General features: G+C 35.7%; 2 protein-coding genes across 3 annotated transcripts; both read left to right on the top strand.

The window, feature by feature from the left end:
- On the top strand, positions 1 to 13107 carry LOC145642046 (uncharacterized). The gene is made up of 13 exons (XM_081693117.1): positions 1 to 275; positions 2690 to 2864; positions 4148 to 4231; positions 5174 to 5415; positions 5543 to 5783; positions 6481 to 6560; positions 7719 to 7803; positions 8050 to 8181; positions 8268 to 8381; positions 9193 to 9240; positions 11066 to 11147; positions 12343 to 12393; positions 12510 to 13107. The coding sequence occupies exons 1-13, from the start codon at positions 136 to 138 to the stop codon at positions 12596 to 12598; spliced, it is 1563 nt and encodes a 520-aa protein (XP_081549243.1). The 5' UTR covers positions 1 to 135; the 3' UTR covers positions 12599 to 13107.
- Positions 13108 to 15068: 1961 nt separating this feature from the next.
- On the top strand, positions 15069 to 21420 carry LOC145642049 (uncharacterized). Of its 2 annotated transcripts, none has more exons than XM_081693121.1 (4): positions 15069 to 15374; positions 18946 to 19176; positions 19361 to 19870; positions 19957 to 21420. In XM_081693121.1, the coding sequence occupies exons 1-4, from the start codon at positions 15192 to 15194 to the stop codon at positions 21193 to 21195; spliced, it is 2163 nt and encodes a 720-aa protein (XP_081549247.1). In that variant the 5' UTR covers positions 15069 to 15191; the 3' UTR covers positions 21196 to 21420. The 2 variants fall into 2 exon arrangements, with proteins under 2 accessions (XP_081549247.1, XP_081549248.1); XM_081693122.1 differs by lacking the exon at positions 15069 to 15374 and adding an exon at positions 16043 to 16183.
- Positions 21421 to 22616: the final 1196 nt, after the last annotated feature.

The raw sequence follows: 22616 nt of genomic DNA on the forward strand, positions 1-22616 counted from the left end.
CAGTAGGAGGGACTTAATTACAAAAGCTTAGAGTTTCACTCTTGTGTTCTCTTCTTTCTCTCTCCTTGGCAATTGGCACACAGTAGAGAGAGAAAGAGAAAAAGCTAGAGAGAGAAAGTTAGAGAGAGAAAGAAGATGGAGAATCATGAAGGAGGAGAGAGAGATGAAGAAGTGATGGGGTCAACTTTGACCATGGAGAAAGTCAAGGCTGCTAAGAAGTTTATCGAGAATCACTATCGAGCTCAGATGAAGAACATTCAAGAACGAAAAGAGAGGTTTTAATTCTTAATTCTTAATTTTTTGTAAATTTATTTTTAGATTTAATTTCATTTGATTTTTACGTGTTAATTTCAAGTTCATTTGTACTGATTTAGATCTCAATTGATTATTTGATTTTTATAAGAATTAAATTTAGCGGATTTTTTTCGAGTTTTTTTGATGTTTTTGTTTAAGGAATTGACTTTTGTTTGATTAATTGAGTGAGTGATTGATTTGGATGAGAATCAGAGAATTGCGACATTGTGTGTGAGTTGATGATAGTGTTGTAGGTGGAGTAGAAATGGGTTGAAGTTAGGGGTTTTGTTTGTTTTTGGCGTAAAATTCAATTTATGGCTTTAGATTGCAGAATTGGATTGAGTTAGATAGTTGAATGCTGAATTAATGTATCGAAAATCGAGTTGTGATAAATGAATGCGATCTCAGTTGGAGTTAGTGGAGAAAATGAGTGATTATATGAAACAAATTTTTGGGATTGCCTGTTTCAACTGCTATGTGTGATTGTAATCAGTGAAAAAGTGAAAATTTTGCTCTCGAGGGTGATGAGGAGTGTCGATACTCGATTATTTGAGGTGTAGAAAGAATTGGTGGAGGGGAAGGGGGATGGGAATGAGTTATCATTGTTTGTTCTGTTTTCGAGATCTATGTTGAGAAACGGGTGGAATTGGTTGTATAAGTGGACCAACTTTACTTGATAAGTTTTGAGATTTGAAGGAATTTGGTAGATCTACCTTTAGGCTGGTAGTGCAGGGAAATGACTTTGATTTTATTTGGGATTATTGAAGTATTAGAGATTTAGACTTTGTCTCTTTCAACTGTTATGTGTGATTGTAATTAGTGGGTGAAAAGATGGTTTATTTTTTTTAGAGAATGTGATTATATTATGTTATGTTAAGAGATTTGAAGATTCATTTTAGTGTATTAAGGGATTTTTGAGATGAGAGTGACTAAGATTACATTCTACTAGGGCATTGAATTGAAGGAGGAAGGCTTGGAACCTGTTGCATATGCGTTGAAACAGCCACTTTTCTGTTCTCTTCACTATTGTCACCTTTCAATGATATAATTCACCTGACGTAGATGTAATGAATGAAGTCTGATGTGGGTTCTTTAATGATCCAAAGATGCTTCTTAGCTTCCCTTGCAGGTTTCTTTATCAAGTTCTTATAAGGCAGGTAAAGTTGTGTTCTCGTAAATGTCTTCACTATATGTCCTTTTTGATGTTATTCTACTTAACATCTTATAAGGCAGGTTTCTTGCCATCTTGGATTGCATGAGCCGTGAATTTTAGTAAATGATGAAAATTTTCCCTCTATTTTTCTAGAAGTTCAACTTCAGAAACTTATGCATGTTTTAATTTAATATATTAATAAGATAAATTGCACATGACATTCATATATAGAATCTAGGTTTTTTTTGGAATTATTTACATTATGAATATTGCTTATTAAGCTTGTTCTTATCATGAGTTAAAAGGACCTAGATTAAGCTTGGTTTTATATGTACACATTATGTGGAGGTGAAAGAATGGATAAGGTAGCTTAATTGAACATTCCATCTAATCAAGTCCTCTTATTGGATAATGGCCTAGTTTTGGTTTGGTGGGGAAGGAGGAAGAGGAGGTTAGTTTAATATACACTTAGCATGGCTTTTTGGTCGAATGATTATGATCATTTTGTTGGGTTCCCCTTTGTCTTTATCTGTCTCACCAACTTTTCTATTTTGCTTTTTTTGGACTTATTATGTATATGCCGGCATTCGCTAGCCGTTATTATTCTTTTTGGAACTTTTCTATTGAAGAAGCGGTTTTTTCTCCCAACATTTAGTTTTCATGTATGCCATTTATCCCGTTATAGTATTTCTCTTTTATTGTCTAGTGTTAGTTCTTTTGCAAAAAAGAAACCATAGCAAAATGTTGTACTTGGATTAGACTATCTTAATTACTTTCAGATAATCAGATAGGATCTCACTTATTCTTTGTGATATTTTCTTTTAAAGTTTGCTCTTTATGATGTTATCTTATGTTATAAATATTATCGTGACCCTTCTGCATCCTTTTGCTTAAATAGCGGTGACAATCTCCATTGTGCTTCCTTATCAAACAACCCATAATGTATTTGATAATTTTAGCCATTATATTGACTTGCTCATAACATCTTCTATAAATGGGATGAGTTTTCTTGATTCATGGTTCTGATAAACTTTGTTTATTTCTTTGATTTTTCTCTTAAAATGAAAGTGTTATCTGGCTGGTTCATGATCAGCAGCAGTACTTTGTGCTCATTTCATTTGTTTTTGGATTAGGTGGAAAAACATCACACTAATGACTGTTATTATTCTGGTGCATTATATTAATTTTGGGTTAGATTGTGCCTTTTAAGTGGCTTAAATGCTTACTACCTTATTGTTGTAGACGCTGGGTTCTAGAAAAACAGCTAGCTTCTTCGGACGTGCCCAAAGAAGAACAAATGAGCTTGATTAAAGATTTGGAGCGAAAAGAGACAGAGTTTATGCGACTGAAAAGGAATAGGATATGCGTGAATGACTTTGAACTATTGACCATCATTGGGAGAGGAGCTTATGGTGAGGTGAGTGTCGATAGTGTTATGTTGATGATGCATTTGATGTATTTTTCCTCTCATATCCTGGTTGTGCTGGTGATCTGCATGCAGTGCTCATCCTTTTTGGCATTTTGCAAATCTGCATTTGAAGTCCCCCCACCCCACCCCACCCCAATCCTCCAAATAATAAGTGGATTTATTATTGTTATCAGATTTAAATCTAAAGTGTCCTGTAAAACCTTAGTTGAAGGGGTTTGTTTAGGATCTGTTTGATTAGAACCATCTATTTGTTTTATTTGCTGTAGAACATTTCTTACTGTGCTCTTTTGCGACCTTGTCAAGCTGCGTAATGTAAGAATCTGAAAAGCAAGTATTTTGAAGTAAACTGTTGCTGCCTTGTTTGTTAACTTGCTTAGTACCCTTCGAGGCTGAGTGTTTATTGTTTTTGTGCTATTCCTCCTGATCTATTCAGTTATGACACTGCCTTGCAATCTTTCTGGTCATTGCCTTTTTAACTTGCCTGGTAAAACCCCCCACCCTAAAGGAAATAAAAAGAAGAAAAAATAAATCAACTATTTTGAAGTACCTTTGCTGTTGCCAGGTGGAATAATTCATTCACCTCGGTCAGCTCTTCTTTCATCTGGTCTCTCCTTGTTTTCAAATAGTTATCCCATTCCTTTTTAAAGCCCGATCTCTCATCAAGAAGAGCCGGGTGTGTGCTTCACTTATGATGAGATTCGCAGACTAGAAGATCCATTACATCTTCCTCTGTTTGTTTTCAGATGCAGCACTTTTATTTGCACACTTGCTGATGCATGACTTCAACCATAAATACATTATCTTTAGTTACTATACAGAAAAATGTATAATAATTTGATATTTTGAAAGTATAAAAATGAGACGAATCTAACAAGATCCCGCATGAATGTTCACTTTATAATAAATCACCAAAAATAGTCAAAGTAAGATGTGTAAATAGTATAAAATGCAAAATGCTGCATAGTGCATTCATAACTGAGGAGGTATTTGTCAAGGCATTGGGAACTGTGTTGGCTGTTGTAAGTAAATCTTAAATTGAGTCATTATTAATGAGCTATATGTTCTGTGATTCTGAGTAAACTAGCATTCTTTTTTGGCTGAATTTGACCCAGAGGCCCAAAGCCACTGATTTGCTCCTGCATTAATGTACTTTTGGTTATTGATATTCCGTTTCATGTTTTTTGCCTATTTAGAAAACTTCTGTTGCCTTACAGATAAAGAATTATAATGTTATTACATTATTCATACTGTTTTAATTCTTCATTCTGCAGGTCCAGCTGTGCCGAGAAAAGAAATCTGGAAATATATATGCCATGAAAAAGTTGAAGAAATCTGAAATGCTTAGTCGAGGACAGGTACTATTTTACATATGTTGATTTTGATGCAAGTCCTTAAAGTTTATCCTTGAATTGGGAATACATGTTTCCTAAGATGTATATTTGAGCTAAATAGTTCGCTCGTGTTGTGTATGTTGTACACTTTTACTACTTGATCTCATCAAAACATCATTAGATATGCAAAAATTGTAATATTTTCCCCTAATCTATCACTAGTGTTCTACATTCTTTAATTGGATGTTGAGGCTGTCTCCAATTTTATGAATGGTGCTAATGTCTGAAATCTAAATCTCTTCATTTGTTTTGCATTTTTAGATTTACAGGACTGATACTATTTTCTTAGTGGGGCTATTGAAAAAATTGATTTTTTTTTGGTGTTCCATCCGGTTCACCCTTTGGGCTAATCCGGATTTGGGGATCAATTCTTGGTGGTTAGGTTCTAGTTCCCTCCCAATTGTTGTTGCGGGGGATCGAACACAAGTTCTCCCTACTAAGTGTAGTTCCAAACACCACTACACCAAAATCCAATTGGTATTGAAAAAATTGATGGTATAGTGGCCCTATAACACTGGAAATATCAGCTTGTGGTGGTTGCCACTTTCCTCATCTATCGCCAGTTCTTGCCTCCAATTGTTTTTGACTGGACTCTGGATCATGGCAAAGAATTAGTTTCATCTACTGATATTACTGATGTGTAATTTGTTCTTATTAACATTTCATCTTTTCTGTTCACGCATCATGCTCAATGTTTTCCATGCGGGGTTGCATTTTCTTATACATGACTTCTTGAACTGAATCACCTCTGTAAAAGATATCCATTTACAATGAGAATCCAGAATTTTTTTTTTTGCCCCTGATATATATTTTTTTCCCTGAATACTGATTTCCATGTAGTGTTTATTCTGATTTAATGGACTAGTAGAGAAGTTTGTTTCACCTCAAATTCTTTTTCTTTCCTAGGTGGAACATGTTAGAGCTGAAAGGAACTTGCTTGCAGAAGTTGACAGTCACTGCATTGTAAAACTGTATTACTCCTTTCAAGATGCTGAATATTTGTATCTAATTATGGAATATCTGCCTGGCGGTGACATGATGACCCTTCTGATGAGGGAGGATATCTTAACTGAAAAGGTTGCAAAATTTTACATAGCACAGAGTGTCTTGGCAATAGAATCTATTCACAAGCACCACTATATCCACAGGTTTGAATTGCATCATTTTCTGAGATATGAAGCTCAAAATCCATCATCTTTATTGATAATCAATTTTAATGCTTGTATTATTTTGTGAATAGCTGCTGAAGTTATTTTTACTGAACTCTTTATCCAGGGACATTAAACCAGACAACCTTCTTCTTGATAAGAGTGGTCATATGAAACTTTCAGATTTTGGCCTTTGTAAACCTCTTGATTGTGCTACTTTGTCTACTATCCGAGAAAATGAATCCATGGATGACGCTTCGAAAGATTCAATGGATATAGATGCTACCCTTCCTGATGCTGGTAATGGTCACAGTTGGAGAAGTGCTCGTGAGCAACTTCAGCACTGGCAAAGGAATAGGAGAAAGTTGGTAAGCTATGTGCATCCATTTCCAGGAATATTCTGATGGTGGTTGCTTGAGTCTGAGGAGTAGTTTCCTTATATTTTTTTTGGTGCAATGGAATAGTTACCATATTAATTATGAATGTTATTAATCTTCCTGTAACCAATACTAAAAGGTCATATGTAGTGGCCAATAGGCTCCGACATCCAAATAATAATTGCTGAAATCTTTTCTATCTATAGTGCTTCATTGCACAACTTATATGAAAAATGCAGTTTTTCTTTCTGCATAGATTTATACAAGCTTCTTGGATGATGATATGTGACTTAGAAAGTTCTTAAGGGTTGCTTTGAGAATGCTTCAACTTGCTAGAAATAAAATGCTTTTATTGTTTTAGTGTTTTGGGTTCCAAAATTAATGTGAGGAGCCTCTTTGCTTGTAAACATAAGCATGCAGTTGTTTATCTAAATTGGGTCATATTGTACATTTTCTCTCTGTGAAGCAGATGTTCGTGCTCAATGGTTTTAAAATCTTATTTAGTCAATTAATATATTGCTTGTTGCATACTTGCATGTACGGTAGGCAATCTATAATCTACTGGTAGATGTTGTTGCATCGATGATTGAAAGGCATAGTGCTGATGTATGCTGATGTGAATTTCTGAGTTTACATGCTACTGCCAAATATTTTTTTTTATAATTTATTTTTGGGTGAAATTCAACAGGCATTTTCAACTGTGGGTACCCCTGATTATATTGCTCCTGAAGTTTTACTGAAGAAAGGATATGGAATGGAATGTGACTGGTATGATTTATCATCTAATTCATTAAATGTTAGGGATGGTTGCATTAAAATATTACATTGCAATTATCATGAGTGTTTATGTCTTTATGATATGACGTAAATCATTGAAGTTTCAAACATGTGATAACTATTTTTTCGTTGTTAGAATAGAGTACCCAGGACCATGTTGCGTTGCCAACTGCTCATTTGTTCAAAATCAATACTCTAGTTTTGTATATTATGATAATGTCACTGCCATAATTTTTCGGGCAACCAGCATACCTAGATTAAGTTATTGCCATGAAAAATTTATGTACCTTTGTGTGAATAAATAACGGGTCAACTAAAACAATAAAAAAAGAAATTCAATAACCACACACCCCCCCCCCCCCCCCCCCCCAATGTGCCCTGTATTCATATTAACCCTATCTGCAGTTACTTTATTTGGACTTAGTGAATAATAGATAAATGAAGATTTAGTCCATATTTGTATGTTGGGAATACTGAATTTTCTAGCTGTACGCCTGTACATCTTCTGAATTTTTAAGCAATCAAAGGAGTCCAAGTTTTCAATCTTTGGCATGTAGATCTTTCATTCATGGGGCTCAATCTCCAAAATGTAAATTATGCACTTATGGAAGGGTTAATGTAATTTGAGAATGAAAAGTCTATAATTGGTTAAAAACCATAGGGAACTTAATTACATGAGACTACTGAGATTGAAGCTGCAGATGCCCAGTTGCCCACAGCACATAATGTGCATGCTCTAGCTATCCTGCTCTGTCTGAATTCCAGAACAAAGCCTGTTTCTTTGCTGGTACTGATCGAGCTGACCTCATCTGGCTATAATGTGTAGTGTTTCTACTGTCAATAATCTCCTGACTGCCTCATTAACTATGTTAATTCATTGACATAATGTTGAAAGCCTGGAAGAGCTCTTAAGTTTGATACTTGTATCACCAACTTAACAAGGACATACTTCGTATTTTTGTACATAAGTAATATAATTGCTAGAACTTTGAGTTTGTTTATGATGAATAATTGTCATATTCATGTATATCTCTATATAAAGTATACCTATGAACTGCTTGATATGGTTGGTGTTTGCAAAATGAGGGTATATCTTATATGTTCTGCTTTTGTTTGTCCGCCATGCTTATCCGTTAAGATTCTATGCAGGTGGTCATTAGGTGCAATCATGTACGAAATGCTAGTTGGTTATCCTCCTTTTTACTCTGATGATCCAATAACAACATGCAGAAAGGTATGCTTTACTTTTATTTTAGATGTGTTGAAACGACTATAGATCATTGTTAACTACCCCATAGCTGATAATGCTTTTTTCATGTGCCAAGTTCTAGAAAATCTTGAGTACATGTTTAAGTTTATGGGGAAATGCACCACTTATGCACGTAGATAATTCCACTTAGCGAATTCATTGGTATCTGGTCAGTATGAGTAGGACATTGCTTTTTTTCTACCTAATGCAATCTCTGAACATGTGTGATAGATTGTACACTGGAGGCACTATCTAAAATTTCCCGAGGATGCAAAGTTGACATTTGAGGCAAAAGATCTTATTTGTAAGTTGCTTTGTGACGTTGATCATCGATTAGGCACTGGAGGGGCAGAGCAAATTAAGGTGTGATACTGGTTGTAACCTCGTTAAATGTCCTTATCTTTGACCTTCAGGTTTTGTTATTCTCTAAAGTTTATAAGCATTGTCAGGCACATCCTTGGTTTAAAGATGTTGAGTGGGATAGATTATATGAGATGGAGGCAGCTTATAAGCCACAAGTTAATGGGGAGCTGGATACTCAGAACTTTATGAAATTTGATGAGGTATGCCTATTTCTATCACTAACTTCTTTATTTTGACAAAAGTTAATCCCTTTTGACTTCGATTTTAATCTAAAAGGCCAAGTCAGAATTTTCTTGCTTGTAAAACCTTTTAGCAAGTAGTATAGAAATTGGGGAAAAAAAAAACTCATTGCAATGAGCAGCCACCATCCTTGTATTTGATATGCTAACTTATAGATGAACTTATAGCACATTATCATGTATAACTGTGGTGTTTCTCTCTTTAGTGAACAGGCTTAAGGGATGGGTACTGGGTACCATGGGGATAGCATTGTAATACTGTAAGAGAGTAGCATAAGGGAAAAGGTTGAGAGTTAGCTAGATTCCTTGTAGGGGGAGGAAACCAGAAATACTATTAATAGAGGAGTAGGGAGAGAAAATTATGGAAAAAATTTGAAGTTTTTTTAGGTTTGTTTTTATTTTGGTAGAGATCATGCCTCTTGATGATTGAAGATTGTATCAATATTCTCTGATGAATCATATCTCTATCGTTTATTATTTCTCAAGTTTCCAGCATTTAGCACTGGGTTATGGAAAACCTTCTGATTTTTTTCCGTCCCGTCCCTAAATAATATAACAAGATTATATGCTACACATCTTTTCAATTTTCTAGTTCTTGGCACTTTCTTGCGAGAAGACCTTTTGTGTGTTTTTTATTTCCTTCTAAGTCTAACTAAAGGCTCAAATGTATTCAGTGTACACACATGCACACACACACAAGCACACAAGTGCGCGCATCTGGTTGCATACTATAGCGCTGAATGCATCTTTATGAGTTCTTCTTTGTTTTCAGGCAAACAATGCAACACCATCAAGATCTGGATCAGGACCTTCAAGAAAGGTAGCTTACTCTGACAGCATTATGTATTGATTTTACTATAGGATTACAGAAAAAGAGAGCTTTTGTATTTTTATTCAACCTGACACTCTCTGTACAACATTATCGGCCTATTGTTTAGTTTTGGGTGGTGTGTTTGTGTATAGATTTTGCAGCTTAAACTGCTGAAGAAAGTAGAGCCGCTATCTCAACAAGACTTGCGAATCATTTTTGCAGAAGGATAACAATAAGAGAACAACAGAATAATAATGTTCCCTTTGTCTTCAAATTTAAATCTCATTTTCCTTTTGCACACGTTTTTTCCAAGGTGATTTAAAAAAAATATAGTGGGGTTTGGTTGATTAAAATCTAATGGTTTTTGGTTGATTAAAAGTGAATAAAAAATAAAAGAGAGATAGTGGGGTTTGGTTGATTACAATGAATAAAAAAATTAGATAGTGAGGTTTGGATGATAGGTGAAGGTGATTGATTGAAAGAGAATAAATAGTTTGTGAAAGTGAAAAATAAAATTGGTGAAAGGAAATGTGATTTTATTTAGGGACAAGGTGAAATGAGACTCTTATTTAGGGTAAATGAGACTTTTGTTTGAGGATGGAGGGATTAGTCATCTTAAAAATATAATTGTGCAATGAAAGGTTATAAATTTAATGAAAATTGTCTGGTTGGTAAGGAAATGCCACGGTAGCTATATCTTTGTGAAAGTAACCATATGAGGACAGTGGGAACACATCAATGAGGGCTAGAAAACTTCAAATCTTGATAAATTAAATTTAACTGTCAGCACTTAGCAAAAGTATATTGGCTATATGGATTTTGTTCACTGTAACATGTGCAGTCATTGTGATGCCTCTTATGAAGCCTATAAGGTATGGCTATGAATAATAGGGTAGGTCAGAGTTTGGGCCTTGCTTTTGTAAGGTAAGTGAAAGTATGTGAAAAAGCTAGTAGAAGAATTCATTGATAAGCTCCGTGAAGCTTCTAATATATGAATTGTATATAGTTTAACACTTGGCTCATGTTCTTCTAGTGTGTTGAATTCCTAGTTTTACAATTGTAACTCTTTGAACTGAGAACTTTGCTAATGTTGACTCTACCAACTGCCAATTACCAACCTTATTGAAAGACACAAAATTTTTATTCTCCTAGTGTGTGGGCTAATTTGTTCCAAATCATGATAAAACTTGAATTTGCTTGCATGAAACACTGCTCCTTGTATTTTGGATGGTCGGTTGTACATCATAAAATTTCTAGAAAACTGGAATATGCTAATAGGGAATGGAGTACCAACCCCATCACACACACACACACACACACACACAAGATTTAACCTAAAGTGATAAGGAATTTATTGGCTGGATGCATATTGGAAGCAGGTGGGGTTTATGAGTGTAGTCATTGCCCTTTGTCTTACCGTCTAGGAACAGTTCTATAAAGATGCAAGTCATGTAACTATTCCAAGAGAGCTATAATTAGTGGAAGATGGACTGTTTGTTAGATTGTTCGTCTCTTGCTGTGGACACTGAAAGAATAAAGTTCCAAAAATGCATGGAGAAGATGAAATTAGTTTTGTTGGCGATTTCATCTTTTTTCACTCTAATTAGTTATACATTCTATTGATAAATTCAATCAATCTATTGTTCCTTCTGTTCACTTCTTTGGTGTGTGATGTAATTTTCAGTTTTCACCAGCAGTGTTTATTGTTTATATAACAACACCTTTGTTCTTGTTTCCATCCTTATTTTCTCTGTTTAGACATATTTTTTCTCTAACCTGGTTTCAAATCATGCTTAATTTATTATTTTTGTTTATCCTCCCTACACCATTGCAGATGTTGACATCAAAAGATCTAAGTTTTGTGGGATATACGTACAAAAACTTCGATGCTGTTAAGGGGCTACATCATTCTTATGGTATTTTTTTTTTCATCCCTAGCTCATGATGCTATGATTTTCTAGTAGATATTGCATATGCTTACTTATTCAATACCTTTGTTGTGTCATGTGTGGATGTTGCAAGGGTCTATACTGTTTGCACTCTGTGCAGATATTCAGGGAGAATATGAATATTTTTGCATAGGTATCTGACTTCTCATACATGAGATACCTTGCCTGAGCTGGTGCAAGAACTGAGATTCCTAAGTCTTAAGTATTGAGGGAAGGGAAGCGGGAGGGGAAGGAAAAGGGAGACACCCTTAACAAAATGTCATTCATCTTAATTCTCAGTCATCATACACTCAGTCTTTCTCTCTGCTTCTCCGTCTAACACCATACCCACATCAAAACAACAATATAATTAGAGGTTCAGCATGGTGGTTTCACTTAATGTGCCCTTTATGTCTTCCTCCATTAGCAGCAGCAAGCTGCACTGATTTTTCTCCAGAACTGTCTTCCTCAGGGTCTTCCCTTTTTTAATTTGGAATTCCTTTCATTTAAAGTGTCTGCTATAGTTGGCGTTGTAGGCGAATTTAGTGATGTTTGGATATTTATATTTTGATGGAAAGGATAGAAATTCATGGCTACTTTTCTTTATTTTATATAGATGGGGGAAGGGTGTTAGGTTGGCTTTGTGGTTGCAGCAAGTTGTATATTAGGTTGGGCCAACAACAGTGCTTGTTTGTAGGAGGATATGGAGAAGGGACTGAGTTTTAGTTTTTTTTCCCCTTGTTTTCCCATTTTTCTGAGAAATTATTTTTTCAATATTTTAAAGAATTTAGTAACTTAATTGCACCCTTGATGGAAAGGTCACAGTAATGCTAGTCAACATTGAATGTGCACATCGATATGGCGATATACCATGTACATTTGAAAGAAATTAGTTTACCAAATCTATTTTCAATAAACCAATGGAGGTGGGTAGAGGAGATGAAAGAGAGGAAGAGGGAAAGGGATCGCATAAATTTTGCAATTACATTCTGGACAATTGTTCGTTGTATGAAGTGAATCTGTTATCTTGCTAGAATAAGCTAAACTGGGGATACAGGCTGTGTGGAATAAGGTCATTTTGAGTAGTTTCTTCCTCATGATTGATTGCTAGTACTTGTCCATGGAAAATTCTTATATAATTTGGAAGGCTTATGCCATTTCTTGATTTGCTTTGGTATCACAGATCGTAAGGGAGGCAATTCACCTAAACGCCCGTCTCTGGATTCTATGTTCAGTAATAATTCTTCATCCTGATGACTATACCTAAACTTTGCTTTCATGTATTCTTTTTTATTTTTTTTAAATCTCCAATTACATGTTATGGCGTTTAACTTACCAAGATGTTTGCAGATGAAAATGGGATTGACTTTGCAACAAAGCATGCAGACGAAATGGATATACAGATGCTTACAACAGCTGACGATTGTATGTCCCAGTGAAGAATATGCGTGAAAAAAGTGGCAGTCTTGTAGAGTTTGTGGCATGAATGCGGGGCTTTACCAAAATGTGATGCTTTGTATTATTTGGCTTCTGAGCGTTCTGCAGCTTCACTGTCATTAAGATTTAAGTGTACAGCATTGAAAAACATCAGGTAGAGCCCGATGGCGGGTAGATTTGGCTGAAGTTGAATTTGATATCTAGAAGGGGTTTGTGTAATAGAGACTTTTGTCCCCCTCGTTCTTCATCTCTTTTTTGTTTAAATTTATTTTCTAATTTTCCCCAGTTATCTTTTGGCTAATTTGATTAGAAAAATATAAAAGTAGAATTTGGTCCTGGCTGCCCAGGTTGGCTAGTGTAGGGATTAGTGAAACGCCTTCTCTAGTGGCAGTTTCTGGTCGCTGTTTTTGAACTGGTTTGGGGACTAGAAACAAACTTTGTAACATTTGTAACAAAATTATGATATTTTAATGGGGAACCTGGAAGTCTTAATTGAGCTTCTAATTTACTATATATATGTAATGTAAGGTATTTGATACTTCTTTTTCGTATGGCCTTTTTTGGGGCATTTTATAAAATTATAGATTATTGTACAATTCACGTCATATTTTTTCATATGAATCCTTTGGTGGACAGTGGTGTAAACGGGATGAATAATTTTAGTCACGCATTGCTTGGTTTAAAGTAGTCTTGGACAAAATACGTTAAAAGAACTTGTGTTAGATGCTCATTTTTTGAAATTATACTTCATCCTAATCAGCGGTTGGTCTGTTGGGGGGAAAACCCAAGTTGCTCTTCTTGAGAAACAAGAAGTGTTTCTCATGAGGGTGAATTGGGAATTTCCCATGAGCAGGTAAGGGTATGACCGACTATTTGCAAACTCTAGAATAGACAGGCGTTAACTCAATAATTTGACGGAAGAAACCCAAATTCTTGAAAACGTTATGTCACTGTTCCCGTAGCTACCCCCTTCTCTCAACTTTCATCCTTCTCTTCAATGGAGTTTCAAAAGCTCAAAGGCTACTTCAATGGAGGAAGATGACACCCTTACCCTTAGGGGTTGATCTTGCCCTTTTTTTCTCCCCTTTATATTAGGGTTTTCGTTTAATTCGGCGGCGAAGCCGCCGAAAATTGCGGTGTGGTGGGGGATGGGTGAAGATGAAAGTTCGAGCTCCATTAATGGAGCTTGATTTGAGAAAAGGAGGAAGAAGAAGAATAGCATAATTGTATTGTTAGGCTGCCGATCGTGGTGTTGTTGGAAAAACAGAACTGACGGAAGTTTTTGCTACGAGTTAACTCCGTCTTCCCAAGGCCCACATCAGCAACTTCAGTGTTTATTACAATCAGCAGAGAATAATATTTGTTTACAATTCCCAAAGCACAAATATTACACAACTGCTACCGGAGAAACACTTCTTGTTTCTTAAGAAGAGCAACTGGGGGACGCCCCTGTTGAGGTGTTATATTTGTAGTTTTGTACTAATAAAATCTTGTCAATGCTTACAAAGTGTTGTTTCAACAATATGTTAAAAACATTAGTTTAGCAAATACCATTTCCTATAAAGCTCGATTACAATGTACAAGTATGGAAGTCGTTAAAGGGAAAGTTAATGCACCACTGTAACAAGGTTTGGGATAATATACAATTAAGAGTTAACAATAATCCTACGAAATCAAGGGCGATGAGATTTTTTTGCCCAATATTCATGTGGAAAACACTTTAATTTTGGCAAATGTGTCTAGAAATTGTGCATAGAAAAAGATAACCCCATGTACGTTCACAAAGATAGTGAAGGTGACATTCAAGAGATAGCGAAGGATTAAATGATGGAAGATTGAGCCCCACAACAACAATCATGCATACGACTTTTACTGTAGCCACGTTTTAAAAGAGTTTGTGTGATATAAAAATGAACCAACGACATTGAAAACAATACCAACCTAGAGCTGCTAAAAATGTCGGTTATTAGAGTCATCAAAGACTTCAAGACTAAAGATTAAAAAATCCTCTTATAGATAAGAGCAACTCCAATGGTTGTAGCTAGGGACTTGCATGTAATTACAATAATTCCCTAGCTATTAGCTTGACCATTGGAGCTAGAAAACTCAATTAGCTTGGCTGGAAATTAAACTAGCCAAAATGAAAATATTATTGCACCAATTAAGCTCTTTCTATTTATTTTCTATCCAACAACTACTACTAAGCTAATAGCTAGCCATTGGAGCAAAAAGTAGTTAAAATGATAATTAGCTTAAAAGCATATGTGACATGACAAACTAATTGTCAAATTAGCTTGTCATTGAAGTTGCTCTAAACAGTCATAATACCGTATCACGTCAAGTAACAAAATCAAACTTTACCAATAATCAAAACCATCGAGTTAAAGCTAACCATAACGACTTATTCGTATTAGTCGTTTCACTTAGGTTAATTGACTACTCTTGCGCAATTGCGCATAGACTAGCACGGTGCTGGGTTGAGCCAAACTCGAGAAAACAAAAGGTCTTAATAAACACACAAAAGCAGCACATAACCCCAAAGGCCGAACCCTGATACTATCACCGGCGACACAAGCAGAGGAAAGGGCGGCGAAGATGGCGACGAGACTGCATGTTGGTGGTTTAGGAGAGAGAGTGAAAGAGGAGGATCTCCGCAACACATTTTCTCATCTGGGTTCCATTCAAACTGTTGAGATTATTCGAACTAAAGGTCGTAGCTTTGCTTACATTAACTTTCTTCCTTCTTCAGAAAATTCCCTTGCCAAACTCTTCAGCACGGTATATCAATCACTTCCCCCCCTTTTTTTATATTTTTTTTTTCAATTTCTTTTCAATATTTTGTTGTTTTTTTTAGTGATGGGTGTTTTTGCTATATGGGGTTTTTTGTTTGTTGTGTTTATCGTTTGTTTTAAGTTGTTTCTTTTATTATGATTTACTCTGCAATTATGTTTATTGGTAATTCTAGATTGGCTCCTTTTGTCAAATTTGATTGAGGAAATGTGTGACAAATTTTGTATGAATTAGCTTATTAAGATCAATCAAATTTTGGTTGTCTTTCAAATTTGATTAGAGAAATGTGTGCAATAATTTGTGCTATTAACAATTAATTTGGTTCCCTTTCGAATATGGTTTGGGAAATGTGTAATAGAATTTTCACGGAACAGTGTATGAATATTTTTTTTTCTTTTTTTTAATCAGTGTATGAATATCAAGTAAAGTAAAGTAATTTTGGTGTGTCTTTCGAGTGATAGAATTTTCATGAAATAGTTTATGAATAGCAAGTAATTTTGAGGTATCTTTCAAATTTGATCGGGGAAATGTGTGAAATAATTTGTATGAATAACAATTTATTTGGTTGTCTTTCGAATTTGATTGGGGAAACATGCATTTCACTTTTTGTTTCCATTCGAATCTTAATCGTGACAAGTCGTTACTACTAGCAATGACTTCCTCTAGCTTCTTTGTGGCTCATACGAGTGCGAGATAAAGCTTTTCTAGTGTAGAAGATTCTTTCAATTGGCTAGAATCCGTTACTACTCTCAGGGAGAGGCGCGAGAGAATGGTTCCCTTATAAGTCTGATTTGCAGGTGAGCGAGATGCCGCTTCTCCCCCGTGGGGTTGGGGGGTCGCGTTCCTTCTATTGTGTTTGGCGGTGTCCATTAATTTATTTATTATTGGATCATGCAGTCTCTTGAGATTAATTTCGAGTTTATTGATATTTAGGTTGTCCATTTTAATTTCTTCAACTGTTATTTTACACTATTTCCACTTTATCCTAGCACAGTTCTGTCTTGTTTTGCTCACATAAGCGCACTGATAATACCCGTCCCTTTTGATACATTTTCAGATGGTGATATTTTCGGCTTATGGGTATGGTCTTATATTTCATATAATTGTCCCTTTGTCTTGATTGAATTGCTTGATATTTTTGCACTCTTTTATCCCCTGTTTTGTTTGTAGATTCTGGGATGAAATTGCTTAGTTGTTTTGGAGCGATGGTTTTCAGTTGACCAAGGAATGAGGGATCAAGGAGGGGATGGGGTTGGAAGTCAATTGATTGGACAATACATTTATGGCTTTTGTGTTGGTTTTCCAATTTACTGTAATCTGTTCCAATAGGGAAGATGGCAAAAGGTTAGGAAGGGCAAGTATTCGATTCTATCTATTAAAATATAGTTTACCAACTGAGTTAAAATCTGTTTGTTTTAGGATGTAGTACAATCATTCAGGCAATCAAGATTCAAGAAGGTCCTATTTTAGCACTATGATTAAATTTCAAAAATTATTAGGTGTCAAACTATAAAGATTTGGCTGAGTATATCTAACGGACTTCAGATATAGTTTTGAAGGAGCTGCTCCCTTGTTTTTGATTGGCAAGCATTTTCTGGAGTTGAAGGCTGAGGCAAATTCCAATTTCTAGCTCATCACATTGTGCAAATATTTTTGAAAAGTGATGGACTTCCTTTGTGATTGTGCTGATTTTTGCTAATTTCCGTGCAATCGTGTGAATCCACATGCTATTGCATATTTTTTCTCGTTGTCTCTAATTAACTTCAAATTGCTACTAGGATCCTATGTGATATAGTCATGTCACATAAATTGAAAGGAAAATGTACTGCACGACAAGTGTTGGGCCATGAAACATTGTCACATTCATAAGATTAATGTGTTGGAGATGCGTATGATGTAATAGACGTGTGGTCATACTAGAAAGGATCAGCTAGGAATGAGGTAATTGAAGAAAATAGGGGTTGCACAGCTTACACTTATTGAGTATAAGATGAGGGAAAATCACTTAAGGTTTTGGCATGTAAGATGGAGACCAAATGATGCAATGGTTAGGAGGCTCGAAGAGTGGCAAAGTGATGGGGTTGTAAGGGGTAGGGGACTTGGGGTAGACTGTAGAGTAAGGTTATTTAGGGCTACGTGAGTTTATTGGGAATTGAGGAATCTATGCATTGGATAGGGTGGAGTAGAAGGAGAGTATATTTGTCAAGTATAAGACATGATGTTTCTTATACTAACTGTTTATTCTCACAAATATTTTATTTATTCTTTGTCTATCTCCAAACCTTTTCATTTGTTCACTTTACATTAAATTACTTTTCAAATTTAATTTTCTTATCAATACTAATTATAATTGTATATGTTTGTATAATTTATTATAATTATAATTTCTCAGTTTTTATTTTATACCCTTCTTTTTTGAGATATAGTTGTCGACCTCATCTTTTTATTTTATTTATATTTTTTAAAACCATGTTTTCTCTATTATAACTTGCCCTACTTTCAATTTTGTACTCTACTTTGTTTACAACCTCAACTAATTTTTCCTAAACTTTTCACGGATCATTTCGAATGATGATTCATGTTAGCCGACCAGATACTTTTGGGATCAAGGCTTTATTGTTTTTGTTGCTGTGCTGCTGCTTTTAGTAATGTAGGAAGTTAGTAATACTGAAGTATGGCTTTAGTGGGAGCATTTTAGAGAAAGGGGATTATGCTGAGTTTTATTCTGAGTTTTCTGTTAGTTTGTTTTACAGTAGGAGAAACAAGCCTCTTGAATGCTTCTATCCTTTATCATTGCTGTTTACTAGTACATCATCAATCAAATGTCATCTTCTACCTTAAGTCCCACATATCTTTTAATTTCTGTTCAAAGCTAAGTTGATTCTTAAAAACATGTGCTGTTTTTGGGGTTAATGTGTATTTTATTAAGGGTCAATTGGAAATAAATTTTTTTGTTATTGCAAATATGTAGGCTAACAAGCAATAGACCCCTTACCTATCCATCTATCACATTCCATATCCCTCTTCAGTTGATTGCCTTCTTCTGTCTCTAATACTTGTGCACTCTACGCACTGTGCTGGTTAAGCCTTCTTCCAGGGATAAATCTTAGAAATTTCAGAAAGAGGAGATAAATCTTAGAAATTTCAGAAAGAGAGAGATTGACCAATGCTTCTCAAAGATAGAAATTGTATTTGTTTTGTCTTTTATAGATCTTGGAAGGAAGCAGGAACACTGGTCTTTGCTGAGTGGTTACTCGATGCATAGAATCTGACACCTGCTAGGAAGTATCTCATTAAGCTGATTGGACTCTAAAAAAGTTCCCTTATGACAAACAGCCTATATTCCTTTGGCCTTCCAGAAGTTCAAAGATAACATTTTGCTGTATCAGATATTATTTAGTTACTATCATATGAAGGCCCCCTGCCCATAGACAGAAAGCACAGGGGCCTGCATTTTTATTACCAACCTCTGCCCCTGGGGAAGGGGTGGTTATATGCTGTTAGTAAAAATTATTTTGATACTTTAGGTTGCTAATATGTTTTCTGATATGTGTTTCAGTATAACGGGTGTTTGTGGAAGGGAGGAAAATTAAAGCTGGAAAAGGCGAAAGAACATTATATTGACCGGTTGAAACAAGAATGGGCAGAAGATGCTGAACTTGTAAATAGTGAAAATATTGATTCCAGTCTTAATGATCTTGATGAAAATGTGGCTGGTACTCTAGAGCCCAAGAGCACCCTTGATTCTGAAAAGATGCAGATCCGGGTGTTCTTTCCCAAACTAAGGAAGGTAATGCATTACCTTATGTAAAATTGTGTTGAGTTAGGTAATTATGGCATGCACCCCCCCCCCCCCCCCCCCCCCCCCCCCCCCACCAAAAGCTGTGTTTAATAGATATTGTGTCCATGTATGTTGGCCTGTTGGATACTTCAGTACAGTCTTTCCTTTTGAGCATCATATTTTCTGAATGCAGGTGAAAGCATTACCTTTTCGTGGAACTGGTAAACACAAATACAGTTTCCAGCGTGTTGCAGTACCACCTCTTCCAGTTCATTTCTGTGATTGCCCAGAGCATTATGTTGACATACAAAGTGACAAGATGAATGACAGAGATATGACAAATCCAGTGATGAACAAGCTTCTGAACAAGGGAACTTCTCTGAAATCTGGATGTGCTCAGCCCATAAGAGGAATGCAAGTACGTGATACGATAATACAAGATGATGGCCTGAATGAAGAAGAGATTAATGTCATGAATTCTGTGATGAAAAAACTCTTAGATAGGGAGAGTGCCAAAACTGAGCGAAGGGACCGTCATAATACTCCACAGATTGCTGCCCCAACTGTTGAGTCGCAAGAGGATAATAACGAAATAGATGAAGAAACAGATGATGATGATGATGATGATATTAAAATCAATACGGGGGCTGGACAGGATTTTGGACCAGAAAGTTGGGAGCTACAAACAAGCCTGCTTAATAAGGTGTGATTTTTGTTTTATGTGATTTGAAATAGTTAAGTTTTATAACAAATCTCTGTTTGACTTAGTTTTGATGACTCGTGATGCAGATGGCGAGGTCAAATGAGACTTCTATTGAACCTTCCAAAAGTAAGCTTGGTACGCAGATTATAAAGGAAAAACTTTCCAATAAGAAAAGGAAATCAGTTTCCAATGAAAGCAATAAAAAGGATCCTGCATCTCCTATCCATGGAAAAAAGGCCCGTTTTCAAACTCAAATAATGGACTCAGAGGAGCATTCGGAATTGATAAGTGTAACAGGGTCCAATACCAATAAATCAATTATAAGTGGCATGCCGACTCAGAAGGCTTCATGGAAAAAACTGATTGGTGAAGGCAGTAGCAGATCATTCTACTTGTCACAGGCTACACCTGGTGGTGGGACTAAGATTGATGAAAAGCCTATATCTGGTGGAGAAACATCAACCGACCGCAAGAAACACAAAAGGAATCATGATGTTGAGAATGAAGAGCATAAACCTAGCAATACGATACTTTCTGTGAACAAAGAACTTGAAAGGGTCAGCAACTCTGTGCCTGAAAACGTGGATGACGAGACTAACATTGATGAACAGCCTATGTCCGGTGGAGAAGCGTCAACTGACAGCAAGAAACACAAGAGGGATATTGATGTTGTGAATGAAGAGCATAAACCTAGTAATTTAATATTATCTGTCAACAAAGAACCTGAAACGGTCAGCTGCGCTGTGCCTGAAAACAAGGATGGCCTAGCTTCCCAGTCAAAAGAAGCTACAGAGGGACACCAGGCAGCTCAACCGGCCGGAGCAAGTGCAAGTTTAAATGTAGCAACTAGAGGCAGTACTTGGCTGCAAAAATCATCTTGGAGTCAGCTTGTAGGCGGTGAAAAGAGTAGCTCCTTCAGCATTTCACAAATCTTGCCAAAAGATCTACTTGAGAAGCAACAGTCAAACAAACCAAATAATAATGGCACTTCAAACAACTTTTTTAGTAGTGTAACTGCTTTTGGTGGCAGTAGAAGATCAAGGTCTGGCGTAGATGGGGAAGATAATAAAAAAGAAGCCCAAAAAATTGCTGGTACAGGTATTCATCCTAGTACAACTCCAAAGGCAAATGATTGCTCTGATGTAACTACTGCCAAGAAGTCTGATTCAGAGGTGAAGGTGTCCAATCCACGTCCGGGAGTTCGAATCAGTGAAACTTGCCCTTTTATGAGTAGTGCTGAATCATTGAAAGACTGGCAAACTGCTAAAACAACACTTACTAGCTCCCATAAAAAGAGAAACAACAACAAACAGGGTTTTGCATAGTAACTTTCGTCTATTTTTGGTTTCATGAATTGTCATTACCTATACTTTTATAGTTGGGATCAATCAGTATCTCAAACTTTTTTCACTAGACTAGTATTATTGTGCAAATTCCATGTAGCAATTTTGCAGAGAATGCTATCGTCTATTTTCTTGATGGGTTGTGAATTTTTGTATCTTTGGGTGAGAAATGAAAGACCTGATTTCCTTTTATAGTTCTGTCTTCTGTGTATCATTGAATTAACAATTGGGGAGATTATACAGGGATTTAGTTTTGATGAAATTTACTGCGGCTATTGCAGGTCTGCTGACTGCTGAGTTCCTGAGTCTTGACCTGATATCTTTTGACGGTGTCTGAACATATCAACATAATACAGTACAGTATCATTTCTGGAATCAGGTGTTTTTAAGACTTGTATTTATGTTCAAAACCTCCCCAATTCTTTCAGTTGTTCGGTTTACAAAGGCGTGCTACTTCAAGTCTTCAACTACAGCTTTCTAAGATCTAACAGAGTATCACAGTCCACCAAAGCAGCTAAGCAATTCACCCAAAATCTGGAGTTTACAGAGTACTTCAACTCAACATATCAAATTATCAATCACATTCTTGCAGTCTGAAGCAATAATTAACTCGTTGCAGGCTTTCACACCCTGCAGTCTCTAGATCTGTCCTTCCTAAAAGAACAAGGTGCATACAGCTTACTTTTCTATTTTGGTATTCGAGATCCAATCTCTTTTCCAATCCCTATTAACACTTGTATTACCTCCGTTTTTTATTAGTTGACACGTTTTGACTTTAACACTATTCACACACCTCCCTTTGACCATGTTTTGTGATTTATATATAAGAAAAAACATAGTCAAGTGAGATCTTGTTAGATTTGTCACAATTTCAGCAATGTCAAACGAACCCTTAATGATTTAATTTGTGTATTGGCAAACGTGACTAAAGAAACGTGTAACTAAAAAGAAGCGGAGTAAGTATATACTTGTATTAATTTAAATACAAATGGAAAAAAGTAAAATCTAAAAAGGATATATATGGAGCAATTAAATTTGTGTAATGAATTTCATAAAATGCTAACATACAATAAAAATAACAGAAAAAATGTGAATATTTCTGTACTTGATCAATCTATATCAATTGTGATTATGTAATAAATGACTATAAATAGAAAATGATTGAGTCATTGAAATATCTTTTAACATGAAATCGGTGTCATTATTAGATACAAGTATTTTTAGCCTAATTAAAAGGTGATTAACTATTAAAAACCCAAATTCCCGCGTCAAAATCTTTAGTTAACAACAAAGAGAGGGAGAGATATGGGGTAAGAGAGAAAAAAGAGGCAAAGATATTTATTTCTTTTTCTTTGTTTCTTTTATTTACTCTCTTCCTTCTCTCTAAAGAGAGAGAGGTGGGG

The sequence above is a fragment of the Chenopodium album genome, chromosome 8 (genome assembly GCF_948465745.1).
Source record: "Chenopodium album chromosome 8, dcCheAlbu1.1, whole genome shotgun sequence".
Taxonomy (NCBI): domain Eukaryota; kingdom Viridiplantae; phylum Streptophyta; class Magnoliopsida; order Caryophyllales; family Amaranthaceae; genus Chenopodium; species Chenopodium album.

Coding starts and splice junctions, on each gene's coding strand:
- LOC145642046 (XM_081693117.1), top strand. CDS start 136: ATGGAGAATCATGAAGGAGGAGAGAGAGATGAAGAAGTGATGGGGTCA. Junction 276..2,689: donor ATTCAAGAACGAAAAGAGAG/GTTTTAATTCTT, acceptor TTATTGTTGTAG/ACGCTGGGTTCTAGAAAAAC. Junction 2,865..4,147: donor GGAGAGGAGCTTATGGTGAG/GTGAGTGTCGAT, acceptor TTCATTCTGCAG/GTCCAGCTGTGCCGAGAAAA.
- LOC145642049 (XM_081693121.1), top strand. CDS start 15,192: ATGGCGACGAGACTGCATGTTGGTGGTTTAGGAGAGAGAGTGAAAGAG. Junction 19,177..19,360: donor TCTTTCCCAAACTAAGGAAG/GTAATGCATTAC, acceptor TTCTGAATGCAG/GTGAAAGCATTACCTTTTCG. Junction 19,871..19,956: donor AAACAAGCCTGCTTAATAAG/GTGTGATTTTTG, acceptor CTCGTGATGCAG/ATGGCGAGGTCAAATGAGAC.